An 18165-nucleotide genomic window follows, 5' to 3' on the forward strand; every position below is an offset into this window, starting at 1 on the left:
TAAGATTGCTTATTTTCAAACCAAGATAGACGTTTAAAAATAAACGGGACGAGAGAGAAACATACACTTTCATTGAGCAAATATTGATTGTAGGTTTGAATGGTCTGCCCTGGCTATTTATTTATTTATTGAAATATATTTTTATTGATTTCAGAGAGGAAGGGAGAAGGAGAGAGAGATAGAAACATCAATGATGAGAGAGAATCATTGACTGGCTGCCTCCTGCACGCCCCCTACTGGGGATGGAGCCCACAACCAGGCATATGCCCTTGACCGGAATCGAACCAGGGATCCTTTAGTCTGCAGGCCGACGCTTTATCCACTGAGCCGAACCAGCTAGGGCTGCCCTGGCTTTTCAAATGCTGGCTGCTTCTTATCCTTTTGTCTCAGCCTAAATATCTCCTCTTCATAGAGTCCTTCTCTGCTCACCCCCGGCCCCTCCCCGACACACACACTGGATCCCATTCTATTGCTTCTCTTTAAGAATCAGGAGGAGTAAGACTGTCTCTGCCATGTCTACCTTGTAGCCTGGTCTGCCTGTCACATTCAATAAATGTGAGTTGAATGAGTGAGTGAGCGAATGAATGAATGAATGAGTGCATGAGCTCAAAGTAGGTGCCCATCTCTGTTTGTGGAGCAGTGGGGCCTGAGCTGCCGTCAGCAGGCCAGCTGGAGCTCTCCCTCTCTGGGTGACACAGGCCAGGCCCCGTGGCCCCTCCTTGGTTCTTCTCATCCACAGCTCAAACCTGAACTAAACACGTGGCCTCTGGTTGGGAGAACTTGAGGTCTTGGTAAGTAGGAGAAAGGGATTTCTGGGGGTTTGGGGTGGGAAGGGAACTTTGAAGGGTCTGGGTTGGGAAGTCCTCGCCCAGCTCTCTACTCACTGGCTGTGAAACCCTGGGTATGGGTCTCAGTTTCCTTATTGGTAAAGGGATGTCTCACGAGGCCTTAAGGGGCTCTGAGCTGAGATGTCTGGAAGTGAGACGGAGCTGGAGGAAGTGGGGGATGCCATTGGCTGTAGAGTCGAGGTGGGGGGAAGGGGGTTCCCTGAGTCAGACCAGGTTGGAATCCCCTTCAAGGCCCCAGCATTGCCCGGAACGGAGCCACATTTGAACTCATGAAAACTGCAGCTGAACTCCAGCAACCTCATAGTGCAGGCTGGTCAGAATGCATCATGCCCACAGATGAGGAACTGAAGCTTAGCAGGGGGGGACCCCAGAGTCCTCTGTTTGATCTGGACACTCTGACCCCTCTGGAAGGCGGTAATGAAGTTTGCTGAACTGGCGAGATTCCCCAGGCTCCCGGACCCTGGAGATCATCCCGGGGCCCGATCTGCTCTGGGGCTTAGGCGGTCTCCAGGGGCCACAGGGCCTGGTGGGCTGCAGCCAACCCAGGCTCTGTGGCCCAGGTGGAGCCATGCTGCAGATCCTGTGTCTGGCACTCTGCGGCCTACTGACCCGCACACGAGCTGAGCCCGGGGCGCTGCTGCGGCTGGGCATGGACATCCTGAACCACGGTGAGCTGGTGGGCCCAGGTGGGAGGCTGGGGGTGGGAGGCGGGCGGGACAGGGAGTAGGTGGTAAGTGCGCAGTGGTTGCTCATGTTCGCATGGCCTGGAGCATCCCATGATACTCATAATACACTTACAAGCAAAATGGGGTGACTTGTCCAGGGTCCCTCTACAAGTGGGAGGCACAGCTGGAAATCCTGTTTCCCTGGAGCCTCTCCTTGGCTCTGGTGGCAGGGGTTGGTGGCTACAAGTAGGCTGTGTGCGGGACAGACACATATAAACCGAATCCCAGGCCAGCCAATAATTTGCTGTATGATCTCAGGGAGTTCACTTACCCTCTGAATGTAAATGTAAAGAAATGTAAAATAGGGTGGCCAGTCTTTACTGAGCAGGATCAAATAAATATGAAACTTTTGGTGTGGGGGGGGGGGAACTTGAGTAAAAATTTACTTCCGACCTTTGAGCTCTGTGACTTCCAGGAAAATGAAGTCACATCCAGGTTTAAAGGGCTAATGACAGTTCAGTCCACTCAGTATTTGTCCCCTCTCTGGGAATTAGCCTGTGAACATTATGCAGGTGTTTCTGGAACTGTTATTTGGGGCTGGGGCCTCCAGGCCTGGGGAATCAGAGTGTCTTGGCTTTAGGCACAGAATCTGCATTTTAACAAAATCCCAGATGAGTTCCAGGTGTGAGAGTGGCTTGGGGTCTGTCACGTCCCTTCCCACCCTCCAGCCAGGCTGTGTTTCCTCACCATGCCACCTCCCTCCCCACTTCCCCACCTTTGCCCTTGCTGTGCCCGCTGCCTGGAGAGGCCCCCTTTATCCCTTTGCTTCCTGGTGAAAATCCCTAGTCCTCTCTCAAGGACCAACTAACAGGTCACCTCCTCTTGGAAGCCTTCCTCGGATCTTCTTTTCCTGGCCCAATCCCCTCCTGTGGTTCCTCTAGCTGCCGGTGCTTCCTATGACTCTTGCCACTCATGCTGACATTGCTGGTGACTCTGTCTTCTCGTGAGGCTTGAGGAGGGCTTGGCATGATTCATCTCTGGGTCCCTGGACCCCCAGCTCAGAGTGGGGCACAGTGTCTGTGCGGCACATAGTGGGGCCCCTTGTAAGTGGCCTGGGCCTAGGATGCCAGAGAAACCGGCCCCGGGCAGGGAAGCAGGAGGAGCCCAGCTGAGTGTCTCTCGGGATCCTGCCCCTTTCCAGAGGTCCAGAGTGCTATGGACGAGAGTCATATCCTGGAGAAGATGGCCGCTGAGGCAGGCAAGAAACGTCCGGGGGTGAAACCCATCAAGGGCCTCACTGAGTGAGTGGGGTAGGGGCTTTGTGTGTGGGGTGATGGCTAGGGCAGAAGGTGGTGAGGAATGCCGTGCCAGGACCGGAGAAGGAGGCGGGACAGCTATTGCGGGGTGCGGGCCTCTTCCCCGCCTTGTTGCTGGCTTGCTCTGTGACCCTGGACACATCACTCTCCTGCCTGGGTCTCAGTCTCCACAGTCGTCCACGGAGGACCATCCCTGCTCTGTTGTGAGCAGGGTCATTGGGAGGAGGAAGTGAGGTTGACAGTCAGACTCCAATTGCCTGCCTGCAGCAGGCGCTCACTGGATGTATGTGCAATTGAAAGAAAAATCCTCAAATGGCAAAGCTGGGAAGGTATCAACAACCTTCTAACGGCAGGGTCGGTTCCTTTGCAGGTGCCACATAGAGTTGATGGGTAGGGGCTGCCTGGAATGATGTGCTGGGGAGGCACTCCCTGGACTGAGCAGGAAACAGGCCTGTGGTCACTTAGCAATGTCTGCCCAAAGCTCAGGACGGGCGGGTAAAGGTAGACAAGCCACATCCCTGTTATCCCAAACCTCAGACTGCTGGTTCTCAAGCAGGGATGATGTTGCCTCCAAGAGACACTTGGCAGTGTCTGGAGACATTTCTGGTTGTCATGACTTGCTGGGGTGGGGGTAGGGAGGTGCCTCTGATGCTCTCGTGGGTAGAAGCCAAGGTTGCTACTAAACATCCTGCGATGCCCAGGACCGCTCCCCACAACAAAGAATGATCCTGCCCAAGAGGTCCGTAGTGCTGAGGGGGAGAAACCCTGATCCTAGCAAACCTCCCCGCTTTGCCAATGGGGAAACTGGGGCTCAGAGAAGGGAACGGTGTAGCCCAAGGTCACACCGTCAGCCAGGCGTCTTTCTGTGTACAAATTGGCTCATGCCCAGCTTTTTGTTTGTTTCACAATGGCCCCACAAGGCAGGCTGATCCCTATGACATGGGATAGGGGATTTACCTAAGCACCCCCAAGCAAGGGGGTGGAGGAGTGGACTGAGCAGCTGGCAGGGTCTCACCTGTCCGCTTATCATGGCTGTGCATGTCTGTCCCTCCCAGTATGAAGGTGAAGGACGTGCAGCTGCCTGTCATCACACTGAGCCTCACACCAGGGGTGGGCATCTTCCAGTCTGTCTCCACCGGCATGACCATCACTGGCAAGAAGTGAGTGTGGCCGGGGAGGAGAGGAGGTGTCCTCGTCTCAGTCTTACATGCACATTTATTGAGTACCTACTGTTTACCATCTGGATGCTGTGGTTTAAGATGATGCAAACTTGATTCCTACCTCCTATGGGAACCAGACCTGAGCACAGGCGATCACATATTGAATGATTAACCCAGAACAGAGGAAGCATTGGCAAGATGAAGGGATCAGAAAAAGCTTTTTGGAGATCATGACAGCTGAGCAGGGTTTTGAAGGATGTGTAAGAGTTTACCAAAGCAAGAGGGAAGAGGAAAGGCTGGTTTTGTGAGGTTGGGCAGGTCCCATCCCCTCTTCTGTCCTGTGTGGGTGGTCCCTGCCAGAGCTGCAGAGAATGCAGGCGAAGAGGAGATAAGGATAGTGGCCACAGTGGCAGGTATGCCCATGATGCCTGCCTACCCTCTCTTCCAGCTTCATGGGTAAGAACATGGAGATCACTGTGGTCTTGAACATCACAGCCACCAACCGGATTTTGCAGGACGAGGAGACAGGCCTGCCCATATTCAAGAGCGAGGGCTGTGAGGTCATCCTGGTCAGCGTGAAGACCAACCTGCCTAGCAAGTGAGGGGCTCTGCAGCTGGGGAGGAAGGCTGGGTTCGCATTGCCACCCGGCTCAGCACCCACTTCCTGAGCCGTGGCACTTCCTTAGCCATGCCCGTGTTTGTCCTGTGCCTAACTTCCTGCTCTTGTGCCTCTGCCCCCATTTTCTGTGTCCAGCATGATGCCTAATGTTGTCAAAAAGTTCCTGGACAGCACCCTACACAAAGTTCTTCCTGGCCTGGTGAGTACCCAGAGCAAGCCTCTACCCCAAGCATGTCAAACTCGCGGCCAGCGGGCCGCATGCCTCCCTTCATCCACAGGAGTGCTTATACCAGGGCTGGCAGGTGATTTATCTCAGGTGCTGACCCTGATTGGCTGATAGTGGCTGAGGAGGATTCTGGGTCCGTGGCTGGCTCAGCAGGAGACAGTGCTGTGATCCTCTAGTGATGTCTGCCATGAGCACAGGAGAAAGAAATAAGCCTGCACAGCACAGCTTGCCAACCCTGCCCAGATGACCCATCACTGGGACACGGGGCTCTTGGGCTGCCCCATGGAGTACCATTCATCTGTGAAGAGTGAGGTCCTCCATGCAGGGGCCCTTTAATCCCAGCACCTTCTCTGCTTCCAGATGTGTCCAGCCATCGATGCAGTCCTGGTGTATGTAAACAAGAAGTGGGCCAACATGAATGGTGAGTGGTCCTAGCCATCCTTGCTCCCACATGGGGACATCAGGATGGGCGGACTTTGATGCCCCACTCCCCATTCAAGTGCCTGCTCCCAGCCCAGCCTTGGGACTAGAGTAGGTCTGAGGTAATGGTGTCTGTCCATTCCCCGACTGTCCAGATGGGAAGCCTGAGACCCTGAGGGACTCTGGGGTCCTTGCCTCTTAGCTCTTCATCCATTATTCTATCCATCACCCCCAGACTCCAAGGACAGCAGCCATGGTGGGCTCTCCACACCCTGCAATCTGAATAGGAATCCCCAGGAAAGCGGTGATACTTCTTTCCTTTGCCAAGAGCATCTGCTGCCTCCCTCACCCTGAGATTCACAGGACTCTGCAGTGTTGGGGGAGAGGAAAGCCCAGTAGCTGGGAATGAAGATGGTGGGCTTAGGTGCCCAGCAGTGTGGCCTGGGACACGTCACTTCACTCCTACAAGCCCCAGTTTGCTCATCTGTAACATAGAGCTGATAATCCTAAACCCCACCCTTTTGTGGTGAGAACTGAGCTGTGACAACCCTCGGTAAACTCTCAAGCTCTGTGCCTGCAGAGCGATGGGGAGCGGGCCTGGTTTTCCCAGGTTAGGCCCATGGCCTCCATTCTACAGATGAAATCACTGAGGCCCAGCGATGCTAAATAATTTGCCTTGGGTCACATAGACGGCCAGGCACGTAGGTCAGGCTCGGGTGGAGGTTGGCTGGTGCTGGCTTCTCTGAGCTGCTTCCGGGTTGGCGCCTCTCTAAACGTAACCTCCTCTTCACACAGCCCCCATGCCCATAGGCCAGATGGGCACCGTGAAGTATGTCCTGACATCCATACCGTCCACCACAGCCAGCTACATCCAAGTGGACTTCAGTGTAAGCACCAGGGTCACCAGAGGCCTGGGGTCTCAAGTTCACTGGCCTGAGTGGTGGGGCTGTCTGGGGCTGTGGTCCTTGGAGACCAGGCTCACCTGTGCAAGTATTTCCTGACATTGGGGTCCTTTCCCTCTTTCTGCTCTCAACGTGAACCCCGAGTCCCTTAGCTGATTTCCCGGGACTGCTGACTCCACACGCACACCTTCTCCCAAGGCTGTCTGCTTCTCCTAATGAGTGGCTCACCCAGTCGTACCCACAATTGTACAGACAGGGACACTGAGGCCTGGGAGGAGGCAAGGCTTAGCTAGGGTCCCACCCTAAGTTGGTGGCTGAGGTGGGTCCTCACCCACGTTTCCAGAGCTGCAGGTGACTAGGTGAGATGCATCTTTAAGGAAGGGAAGAAAAATCCCAAGAAGTTATCTCCCTGCAAAGTCTCCTTCCAGCGTGTTTCTTACAGGCCCTGTATTATTTTCCAGTTACCTCTTTCTTTTGAGAATAAAACAGAAAATACGTTCTGCATAAATGAGGGCTCAGACAGTCAAAGTTAGATTAACTGAGGTTACTTAAGTAATCCTAGGAGAAACCGCCAGTGGTTTAGTGACTGACTTCCCTATCCTATCAGCCTCTGTCTACCCACCGGTACCCTGGGAGGGTTGGGCTCTGGCTCTAACAGCTGATGGCTTGAGTGCCCTTAGTTTGGAGAACTGAGACTCACCCTTAGCCACAGCGCCTCATGGCCAAGGCTGACTGTCTCTTTTCTGCTGTCCCACAGCCTGTGGTACAGCAGCAAGAGGGCACCACCATCCTGCTTGCTGATGACGGAGAGGCCCCAGAGTTCCCCGAAGACTATGATGAAGGCTCTTCACAGCTGCTGCTCTCGGCCGCCTTCCTCACAGCAGAGCTTGCCCTTCTGCAGAAGTCCTTTGATTTGAACATCCAGGATACCATGGTGAGCTGTCCAGTGCCACGCCCCCTGTAATGACAGTCCCTGTCTGATGTGTTCATTCTTAGAATCATCCTCGGGTTGTGGGCAATGCTAGGACTGGGAGATGCCAGAACTGATTTAGGTTTCTATCATTAGTTAACCCTGCCACCCACCATCTCTGTCCATGTAACCACCATCTACTCATCCATCCATCCATCCATCCATCCCCCTGGTCCATCCATTCATCCTCCCATCCATGCACCCACCATCCATCCATGTCCCTTCCCATCCATCCTCATGCCCATTAATCCATACATCATCCATTCTTTCATCCACTTATCATACCTTTCCACCATCTTCGCATCCACCCATCCTTCCATTCATTATTCTTTTCATTCTCTCACCTACCCATCCACCTGCCCATCATCTATTATTCATTCTCCTATATAAACATTCATGATCCATGCATCCTCCCATCCACTCACTCACTCTCTTTGTCCATTTCCTCATCCATCTATCCATCCATTCATCCTTCCCCATTACATCTACTCATTTCCTTCTATCTGCCTGCCTTTTCACCCAACATTTTCTCAGTATTTCACCATGTACTAAGAACTCTGGGTATCAGAATATGTAAGCCACAGGAGTTCATTATCTACTTAATCACAGAGTGACCAGTGTTGTGATGAAGGGACCATCAGAAGGCACACCTTATTAAGTCAGAGGAGATGGTGGTTAGGATGGGTTAAGGAAGGCTTCAGTAATCCTAAACTCCACTTGCATTTTGTAGGTTGGTGAGCTGCCCCCACAAACCACTAAGACACTGTCTGGCTTCATCCCTGAAGTGAGTGCCCCGACTACCCATGATCACCACATCCTGCTCTGCCCTGTTCTCCTCTAGTCAAAGGGACAAGAAACTGGGGAGGCAGCTTTTCAATGCTCATCTCCCTTGTCCAGGGTGAAATCATTGGGACGTCTCCATAAAGTGCTCTTTGGGTCCGCATGTGTACGTTGTACTTTCTATGTCAGTATAGAAATAGCCAGATTGTCTGGTTTGTTCCTTTTATTTCCTGATAGACACATCCCAGCCTTTGAATGTCGTACTTCCTGTGCCCACGGTGGAATCACCTAGTTCACGACAGACTCCTGGTTTCAACGGAAGCCACCAGTCTGAGGGTTGGCTCTGAGGGGAATTTCCTGGTTTCTGCAGGTGGCTGAGGCCTATCCCAAGCCGAAGCCCTTGGTGACTCAGATTAGGATAAACAAGCCCCCCAAGGTCACCATGGAGACAGGCAAGAGCCTGCTGCACCTCCATGGCACCCTGGAGATGTTCGCTGCCCGGCGGCGGCGGGGCAAGGCTCCTGTGTCCCTCTTTCTCCTGGAAGCTGTGAGTGGAATCTCTTCCCTATTTAAGCCTAACCTCTCGGAAGGTGGGATTTTAGTTGATAGCCAAGTAATGGACTGAAGGGTTCTTTGTTCATCTCAATTGTGTGGTCCTGACTTCCCAGACTTTGTCACCTGATGTCTGACCTTGGCTCTGCCATTGAAACTTGGAGCGGCTGGAATGATCAACAAATGGAGGGCCAATAGTTTAGTCCTTCCTTTGCCTCTCCTCTCTCCCTATGCCTCCCTTCAGCATCCATTGACATTTGTAAGGGCAGTGAAGGGCTTAACCTGGGGACTGTGGGAGCCTGGAGAGATTCCAAATCCAGTTAGAGGAAACCACAAAGGACTTCCCAGAGGAGGTGTTATCTAAGCAGGCAGTTGAAAGTTGAGCAGGAACTGGCCAGGAAAGGGGTTGGGCTGGTGGTGGAGGGCACTCCAGGCAGAGGTTACAGGATGTGCAAAGGCCTGGAGAAATTACATGATGTGTGCAGGAATCTACAAACATGCCAGGTATCTCTGTCCTGGGCCAGGTACAGGGAGGGATGAGCAGCCTGGGCTGGGGTCATGGGGAGACTGCTGGGCTCAGTTCCTGAAGATGGGATGGGCAGAGAAGAAGACCACTGCTGTCTTGGCAGTAGTGGTGGTGTTGGGGAAGTGGCAAAACTTCTGGTTTTTCCAGCCCTGATGGGGCTCACTGCCTCCTCCCTGCTTCCCCTCATGCCAGCACTTCAACCTGGAAATTCAGTACTCAGTGCGTGAGAACCGGTTGCAGATGGCCACCTCTCTGAACAGGTAGGAGTCTGCTGCCAACACTGGCTTCCTTGGTATTACCAATACGACTTGTTTTCCTGCTCCAGGGTCTTCTCTGATCCATCCAGCATGGTCCACACTGCCAGGTCAATCTGGTCACTATTCTTGCTCCAGAACCCTCAATGACTCCCCATTGTCTAAATGATCTTCTCTCAGATCTTAGCTTGGTACTCAAGGCTCTTCTCAAATTCTCTCACCACTGCTATATATATATATAATTTTTAGAGTGAGAGGAAGGGAAAAGGATAGAGAGATAGAAACATCAATGAGACAGGAACATCACCGATCAGCTTCTGCATGCCCCACACTGGGGATCGAGCCCACAACCCAGGCATGTGCCCTGACTGGGAATCAAACTGGCAACATCTTGGGTTGACGCTCAACCGCTGAGCCACACCAGCCAGGCAATTCCATTAGGGTCTTGACAGTGGCTCTGATGGTGAGACCATGTTTCTTTTTTCATTTAATAAGCCTTGGTCCATACTGTCCAAAGTCCATTTATCAGTGCCCAGCTCAAATGATAACTCATCCAGGCAGCTTTTTCTTAGGCTAATAGCAGCAACATTTTTAGAGCTCTGTCTACATGTTAGGCACTGGCTACCTAAATTATATTCATTATCCCACTTCAACATTCTAGTTTTACTGTCAGTTGTTCATTCATTTTTGTATTTGCTTTAATCTTTCATCTGACTGGTATTAGGCCAGGATTCTTTCAGTTGCAAGAGAAAATTCCAACGTTAACTGACTTAAGCTCCAAAGAGAATCTCTTGGCTTATGTAATTGAAAATTCTAGAGGTAGACTTGCTTTCAGGAATGGCTAGATCTAGGTATGCAAATGAAGTCCTCAAGACTCTGTCTCATTTCTCCCTTGGCCCTTGCTGTCCACTTTGTTGGCTGAATTCTCAAGCAGTCCCTCCCCAGGTAGTGGCAAAGTGACCCTAACATCAAGAGAGGCCTCTTGTTCAATAGTTCTAACAGAATTACCAAGGCTGCTTCTCATTGGTCTACCATGGAGCACATGACCAACCCTAAGCTAATCACCACACTGCTCGGATTGGAATGCTCTGCTTAGCCAGGTCTGATTCATGTGCTCAGGCTGAATTCAGCCCCACCTGAATGTCTTGGAATAAGAGTAGAAAATGGAGCACCTGTTACTGGAATAGAGGATAGATGCTGGGATGACAAAGCCACCAGATGACCACTGCGTGGTCTGTTCCGGTGCCAACATGTATTAGTGCCTATTGGAGATTGTCCAGGGGATGAGGCTGAGTGTGTGTGTGTGTGTGGGGGGGGGGAGGGGGCGGTTCTAACTCTGTGTCTTTCAAGGATTTGGGACTAATTAGTTGGCCTGCAAATCTCTGCATACATGGCCTTGGGAAGAAGCATTAGACATGACTTGGTGTCCCTGAGGGAAGAGTCAGGACCAATGAGAGGATGCAGTGGCTTGAGCTTGTGGGAAGCAGAAAGGGCTATAATGAAAGGTGGTGAGCACCCCATCAAAGGTAGCATGCAAGCACAGACTTACAAACACCTGATAGGAAGGCATAGAGGAAACCTCTGCAGGAGGGTGGGGTGGGGTGTTTGCGATCCCCTTTCTCCAGGGCCAGGGGCAGTGGTTCTGACTGCCCTCTCCCCACCTTGTTTCTTTCCCCTGCACAGATTACTGAGCCTGTCCCGGCAGACCTCATCAGTTGGTGCCTTCAAGGTAAGTGTCCCAAGTGTTACTGCCTAGTCTGGCAAGACTGGGCTTATTCTCCCTTGGAACTCCAGGGACCGGCCTCGAAATGGAGGCAAAGTAAATAGAGTAGGTCCCTGTGGGATTAGGGGATCCCGACTTGCTATTTGACCTTGGGAAAGTCACATAGCCTCTCTGAGTCCCTGTTTTCTTTTCTGGGTAGAATCTGGACATCTCTTTAGATCGATTTTAGAAAACATTGTCATGCATAGCAGCAGCCTGAGCTGACTCGGATGACCCAGATGTTCCTTTTATTAGTCTCTGTAGCCTCAGAGCCCAACACAGAACCTGACCCAGTAGGTGCTAAAAATAATAATCCCGACCATAGTACTTACTGAGCACTTACTCCGTGCTTTCCCCAAATTCATTGAAGCCATGTGAGTAGGTGCTATTATATTTTCACAGATGGGGAAACTGAGGTACAGGCAGGTAGTGAATGAATGACTGATGAAAGTTTTCTATAGGAGCAGGAATGGGGTCCACAGGCCACCCCGTGTCTCCTGGCTTCCCCCAGGCCGGGACCATGACCCAAGGCCCACATGTCACCTGAATGGCACTAAGCAGAGGTGAAAGCCATCCGCCTACAGTTAAACAGGGTCAGGCCCAGTTTTGATGTCAGCGGGACAAATTATTGGCTGTGTCTAATATTCATTCCTGTGGTCCCCAGACCCAGCTGGAGTGAGGGTTGAACGTTTTGTTGAATTGAATTGAACGATGGGATGTGGGTATTTTCTCTCTTTCTTTCTCTCCCCCAGGAGAAGAAACTCACTGGCTTTATCACTGATTTTCTTCGAGAAGCCTACATCCCGGCTGTCAACGGTGAGGGCGCCAACAGGCGTTGATTTTGCTGGTGATTTTCTGAGCAGGAAAGGATGCCAGCTGGTGGTCTCAAAGCCCCTCCACTGGCCCCAGATGGGAGAGGCTAACAGGGAATGGATGATCTTGCTGAATCTTTGAGGTTCATGTAGTCTTAATGTCACCTGTCTACGGACAAAGGCACCTCCCACAATTTTGCACACTTGATTCTTGACCCCACACCATGAGTCAGATCTTAACCCAGACCTGGGATGTAAATACACAGTGATCTGGCCTATGCTCTCTCTGCCTGTGCAGCTGGCAGACATCATGAATCAATCACTGCACTGATTCCTACTCCTCTGCTCCAAGCATCCACTCCTTAATCAACGGCAGAGTAGTCAGGCTGAAATGACTCTTACTGTATTTCTCAGATGTGCTCCGAGTTGGACTTCCACTTCCAGACTTTCTGAACATGAATTACAACCTGGCAGAGCTGGACGTAGTAGAGGTAAGGAAAGGAACTGGGGAAGGCCATGTCAGTCAACACTTTTGGCCAATGAGTGTGGAGCAAAAGCCTGCCTCTCTCCTCCTGGGGGGAGCAGGCTGAGGAGGGCTGTGGCCATCAATACTATCTTGCCAATCCCTTGAGCAGTGCCCTGCCCTTCAGAACCTGGCCCTGCTTGGCCAGGGAGTCCCTAGAAGGAAATGAGAATTCTGCCACTCTCTTTTCCTGCTTTCTCAGGCAAATTACCACACCTTTCTCTACGTCTTGATTTTTCTGTGCTGAAAATGGGGATGATAATATGAGTACCTGCCCCCGAGAACTGTTGTGATGATTCATTGAGATAATTCATCTAAAGGTATACAGCAAGCACTCAATAAATATTAGCTTTTCACTCCATGCCAAACCTTGCACACAGAGCATTCAATGTGCATTTTGCGCCTTCTGTCTCTCCAATCTGGGAGGAAGGGGTGCTGGTCCGCACTTGACCATTGAGAAAATGGAAGCGTAGAGAGGTGAAGGGTCATAGGGCGAGCCTCGTTCATCCTCTGCTCTCAAACGCTGGCTTCCATTTCCTGGCCACGGCTTGGTCCATCCCATTCTGCACCTGGGTGGCCCCATCATTGCTCCGCCCATCTACACCTGGCCCTTTAACTCCTGCCAGAACGCCCTGGTGATGGACTTGAAGCTGGACTGACCAGGACAGGATTCAGCTGCCAATGCCCACACACCACCATTGGCTGTGCACCATGGAGGAGCCCCTGATTGGAGCCTGGCCCCCTAGCACCACTGGCTGCTTCCTTTTGCAAGGAGTGAAGCGGGGAGGCCTGGGCTGGGGCCTTGGCAATAAACAGGAGAAAGGCCATTACAAACATCTAATGTTTTGATCTCGTTATTTGTGGCAAATCGACGTGTGGCTTTTCTTCCCCTTTGGTGGGTTTTGGGGTCTAAGACCAGCTTGGGGTCTGAGGGAAGCTGGGCACAGTCTTGGGGCAGGCCTGAGCATATGTTGAATACCTGCTGAATGTCATGCTCAGGGTTTTACTTGTACTGTCTCATTTAATACACAATAACCTGATAAGAAGAGGCACCATCGCCATCCCCACTTTACAGATGAGGAAACTAAGGCACAATGAGGTCAACTCCCTTGCCCAAGGTTACACAGTTTAGCAAATGGCAAAGCTCTCCCTATCCACCTTAGTTGCCCCCAAATCTTGGTAACTTGAGGATGGCTGTTCAGAGGGAGCCAATGACATAGCAGGCGCCCAGGCGTCCTGCCTACGTCACCTCCTTTAATCTTCACAAAGCAGTTGAGAGAGATGAGGACTGTCCTCATTTCACAGATGCAGAGACGAAGGCTCAGAGAAGTGGAACAACTGGCCCAAGGCCATCTGGCAAGACAGGAGACAGAGCTGGGGATTGGAATTCTGGAGCCAGTCTGCCTCGGTCCAAATCCTGGCTCTACCTGCTCACTGCTGTGTGCCCTGGGCAGTTCACTTCACTCTGAGCCTCCGTTTTCCCACCTGTAAAATGAGAATAATGATAGTACTGACTTCAGCAGGGTTTCATGTGGATTAAATGAATTAAATAATGAAAAGTGCTTAGCACAGGGCCTGGCACAAAGTAAGTGCTCGAGAAATGTTAGCCACAGGTAAGTGTTTGAGACCAACAAGAGGGATGTGAACAGGTGTGTCTATGCTGGAGTGGGGGGCGGGGGGACGGCTGTGCCAGACCGGGTGCCAGAATGTGCAGTTTTGAGCAGGTGTCAGTATATTAGTAAATGGCCTATGGATCTGGGCGGCCGGGGGCATCTGTGCAGATGCAGATGTCCAGCTGCGGAGATTTGTCTGTGAAAAGACCTCTGGTGTCTGTCCATGTCTGCGTGCACCTGTGTCCCATGGTCATTTGTATGTTGACTGTGCTGAGGGTGTTCCCACGTCTCACAGACGACATTCACGTGAGGCTCAGCTCCTGATATTTGTCACATCTCCTCTCTGGGATTGACACTGGTACTGGCCTTTAAATTGACTCCTTTTACAAGTAAACAAATGTATGTTTACACATAATACAGTTAAATATACATTTTAAAATAAATGTATTCTAAATGGACCTGAAAATCAGTGTCATTTGCTAGAATGTAAAATAAATAATTAGCTAAATAAATAAATAAATAAACCCGTAAATTTGAAAAAGGAATGTGCGCGGGCCTCCCAGGATCCCTTGGGTCCGCAGTGCTGGAAATTACTGGAGTGGGATGTCTGTGTGTTGGTGTGAGCATTTGTCAAAGTATCTCTGTGTGGGGGTGAGTCTCTGTATGTGGGGCGTCTGGGTGGGTCTGGGGGGAAGGAGTGGCGTTGGGCACACACAGGTGTCTTGGAGGGCGTGGTATGGCAGAGGCCTCGTCCGGAGCCCAGTGATCCTGGAGCTCACGAGTCCTGGCAGGTCTGCCCTATGGCAGCCTGGCTCAGGCCCACGCCGCGGAGGCAGGAGGGCCCTTCCTCCCCTCTGGCCAGATGCCAGGGCCCTCCCCTTGTCCCTCACCATCAGCCCTAATCCCATACCTATCCTTTTCCTGACCCTGGGACAATGGCAGCCTTGAGACAGGTCTGGCAGAGACAGACGCCTGGGTAATCCATGAGTGGCTGATGCCCGACATGGGACATGTGAGAGACACCCCCTTCACTCCCCACTTCACCCTTCCATGTCCATACAGCACACTCCTGGCCACCTAAAGCCTCCCCACAACCTCCCAGGCTCAGTGCACAGATGGGCAAACCAAGGCACAAAGCTGTGAGAGTCCGGCGGCCTGGCTTCTCACCAGGGGCACATTGTGGCCTTGGCCAAACGGCAATTGCTCTCTGAACCTGTTCTCCTACCAGTAAAATGGGAGAGGGGTTGGATGCTCTGGCCTCCAATCTGATTTCAGCATCCTTTGAGTGTCAGTCACAAATGTACCCTGGGCAGAACATGGGGGCTAGGCTGGCAAGGGGAGCCCTGCCCTGTGACCTCACCCCTGGGGAGGCAGTGACGGAAGTTCTGTGCCCATGGGCACTGGTCACCTTCAAGATTCTCCCAACCTTAGATGAGGAAGTGGCAGCTTTGAGAGATGAAGTGACCAGCCCCCCCAGGGCACAGGCACCTGTGGAGCTGGGACTTGGACCCTGTCTGCCTGAGTCCAAGTCTCCTTGCTCCGTCACATCACTCAGCAGCGAATGCATCCTCCGCCTTTAAAGAAACCGAGGGCCAGACAGGCTGTGTGTCTGGCTCAAGGTTTTTGATCCTGGGACCACGCTATCATGCCTGAGGGGCCTGCCAGGCAGCCCACACCTGGGAAGACAAAGACAGCACAACATCCCCGGCATCTGTGTCCACACCCGTCACCACCCGCCCTTCTCCCTTCCCAGCCCACTCTCAGCTCAGGTACCCGCAGGAAGGCCTCCTGGGGTGGATCTTGCTGTTGTCGGAGTTTCTCTGGCACCCTTGGCACCCTCCCTTGATGCTCTAAAGTCCATTTCCAGGATGCCTGTCCTCACAGCCAGCTAGTCAGGTGAGGGTGGGCACCTTTAATATAAGCCCATTTTGCAGATGGGGAAACTGTGGCTCTGCAAGGAAGTCACTCGATAGTGGGTAACAGAGTCAGGATTTGAACCCAGGAATTTTGGCTCCAGAGCCTTCACTCTAGAAGCTAATGCCCAGGGGTGTTTCTCCTCATTGAGTCCCTTTCCTGCTCTAGTTCCTTCCGTGGCTGCCCAGCACCCTCACTAGGGTTCTGGAAAGGTCTCCATCAGATTGCTCTAGCGCAGTGGTTCTCAACCTTCTGGCCCTTTAAATATAGTTCCTCATGTTGTGACCCAACCATAAAATTATTTTCGTTGCTACTTCATAACTGTAATGTTGCTACTGTGATGAATCGTAATGTAAATATCTGATATGCAGGATGGTCTTAGGCGACCCCTGTGAAAGGGTCGTTCGACCGCCAAAGGGGTCGCGACCCACAGGTTGAGAACCACTGCTAGTGGTTTGTTAAACATGGCAGTTCCTAGGCCCTCTATCCTTGGCCTGTTGAGTTAGGGTTGCACAGACGTGGATTTTATGAATTCCTTCGCATGGCCAGGCCCAAGCCCTGCCTCTCCTTTGGTTCCCGAGGAGACTTGCCTGGGGAGCGGGAAAGAATTGGGGAAGACAAGGCAGACCAGAAACTAGGTAGCATCTCCCGCCCTTTCAAGAGGCTGATGGGTGTTAAGCCGGGTGGCCTGGCTGGACTCCTGTGTGACCTCGGAGCAGTGGCTGCCCCTTGCAGAGTTCTGGCTCCTGAGTGTAAGATGGGGAGATATGACATTGCTGACTTCACAGGTGATTGTGGTGACTATACGAGTTCACACGCATCAGTGCCTTGTAGACAGTAAGTGCTCAATAACTGCTGGGTGCTAACTTTCCCTCCTCCTCCCGCAAACCAATGCCTTAAAAATACCCAGTGCGCCCTAACTGGTTTGGCTCAGTGGATAGAGCGTCAGCCTGCGGACTCAAGGGTCCCAGGTTCGATTCCGGTCAAGGGCATGCACCTGGGTTGCGGGCACATCCCCAGTAGGGAGTGTGCAGGAGGCAGCGGATCGATGTTTCTCTCTCATCGATGTTTCTCTCTCATCGATGTTTCTGACTCTCTATCCCTCTCCTTACCTCTCTGTAAAAAATCAATAAAATATATTAAAAAAATACCCAGCGCTGGCAAGGACGTGGGGCAGTGGAGACTCTCCAGGCTGCCGGTGGAGTCCCGATGGCGGAGGCGCTTGCGGAGCCCTGGCAGTGCCCGGGAAGCAGAACCTGAGCCCGCACCACGACGACCCAGCAACCCCGCTCCTGGCCAGGCACCCGGAGAAATGAAGAATAAAAATACATGTCCACAGAAAGACTTGACAATATTCATCACAGCCAACAACGGGGAAGCCCAGGTGCCTCTGGACAGGAGCACGGATATCCAGCCGGTGTGCTCACGTAGTACAGTGGCATATACAGCACAGAAGAACGAGTCGCTGTCCTGCACACGCGAATGAATTTCATGGACGGTGAGTGTGAGGGAAGCACACACAGAAGGGCATGTAGGTGCCACTCCATTCTGTGACCCTCAGGAGCATCCTGGGCTCGCCCGCTGTGTGAGCGGTCGGGGCAATGGTGACCATTGGTGGACAGTGACTTGGAGGCACACCAGGCGGCTTCTGGAGGGCTCGGGTTGTGAAAATTCATCCCGCTGTACACTTGTGATCCGGGCCCCTCTCTGTATGTGCTTTATATTTTAATTAAAATTTATTTTTTAAAAATGTATGTGGGTTTAGTAACCTGATTCAGTTTCTAAAGTCATTGGGATGAGCATTGCATGGTTACGGGTTCCGAGGTTCAGAGGTGGACCAGGCCGATGCCCTCGCTCCTCCCCATCTCACCAGGCAGGAGACAGACCCACAGACACCCAGAAACACGGTTACAGCCTGGCATGTCACAGGCTCTGGGAGAGAAAAATCCCAGAGGGCTGTGGGATCACAGCCAGCGTGGGGATCAGGAGGGCTTCCTGGAGGAGGGGATACCCGAGCCAGTACCTGCAGAAGAATTGCAAATGACAGCTGAAGTCTGTAAGTCTGAACAGTAACCTGCAGGGCCTGTCACTTCCTTGATTCCATGTCCCTCACTCCCCTCCACCACACAGGCCTCCCTAGGGTTCCTGGACACATGGCCTCAGAGCCTTGGTATTGTTGTCTGGCTTTCCCCCAGACAGCCGCCCTGGCCCATTCCCTCTCCCCCTGCTCCAATCTGAGGCCTCCCCTGACCACTTAGTGAGAACTGCACCCCTCCCTACTTCATTTCTGTCACCAGCCTCTG

The 18165-nt window shown here is 52.3% G+C and overlaps 1 protein-coding gene across 1 annotated transcript; it reads left to right on the forward strand.

Moving 5' to 3' along the window:
• Positions 1-1416: 1416 nt before the first annotated feature.
• BPIFB6 (BPI fold containing family B member 6) lies at positions 1417-13075 on the forward strand. The gene is made up of 15 exons (XM_006089566.3): positions 1417-1516; positions 2715-2814; positions 3885-3989; positions 4438-4587; positions 4744-4807; positions 5195-5255; positions 6050-6141; positions 6914-7090; positions 7857-7910; positions 8277-8453; positions 9177-9244; positions 10922-10967; positions 11753-11816; positions 12227-12303; positions 12962-13075. Exons 1-15 carry the CDS (start codon positions 1417-1419, stop codon positions 12992-12994), a joined length of 1368 nt encoding a protein of 455 aa, XP_006089628.1. The 3' UTR covers positions 12995-13075.
• Positions 13076-18165: the final 5090 nt, after the last annotated feature.

This window comes from Myotis lucifugus, unplaced genomic scaffold (genome assembly GCF_000147115.1).
Source record: "Myotis lucifugus unplaced genomic scaffold, Myoluc2.0 scaffold_60, whole genome shotgun sequence".
Taxonomy (NCBI): domain Eukaryota; kingdom Metazoa; phylum Chordata; class Mammalia; order Chiroptera; family Vespertilionidae; genus Myotis; species Myotis lucifugus.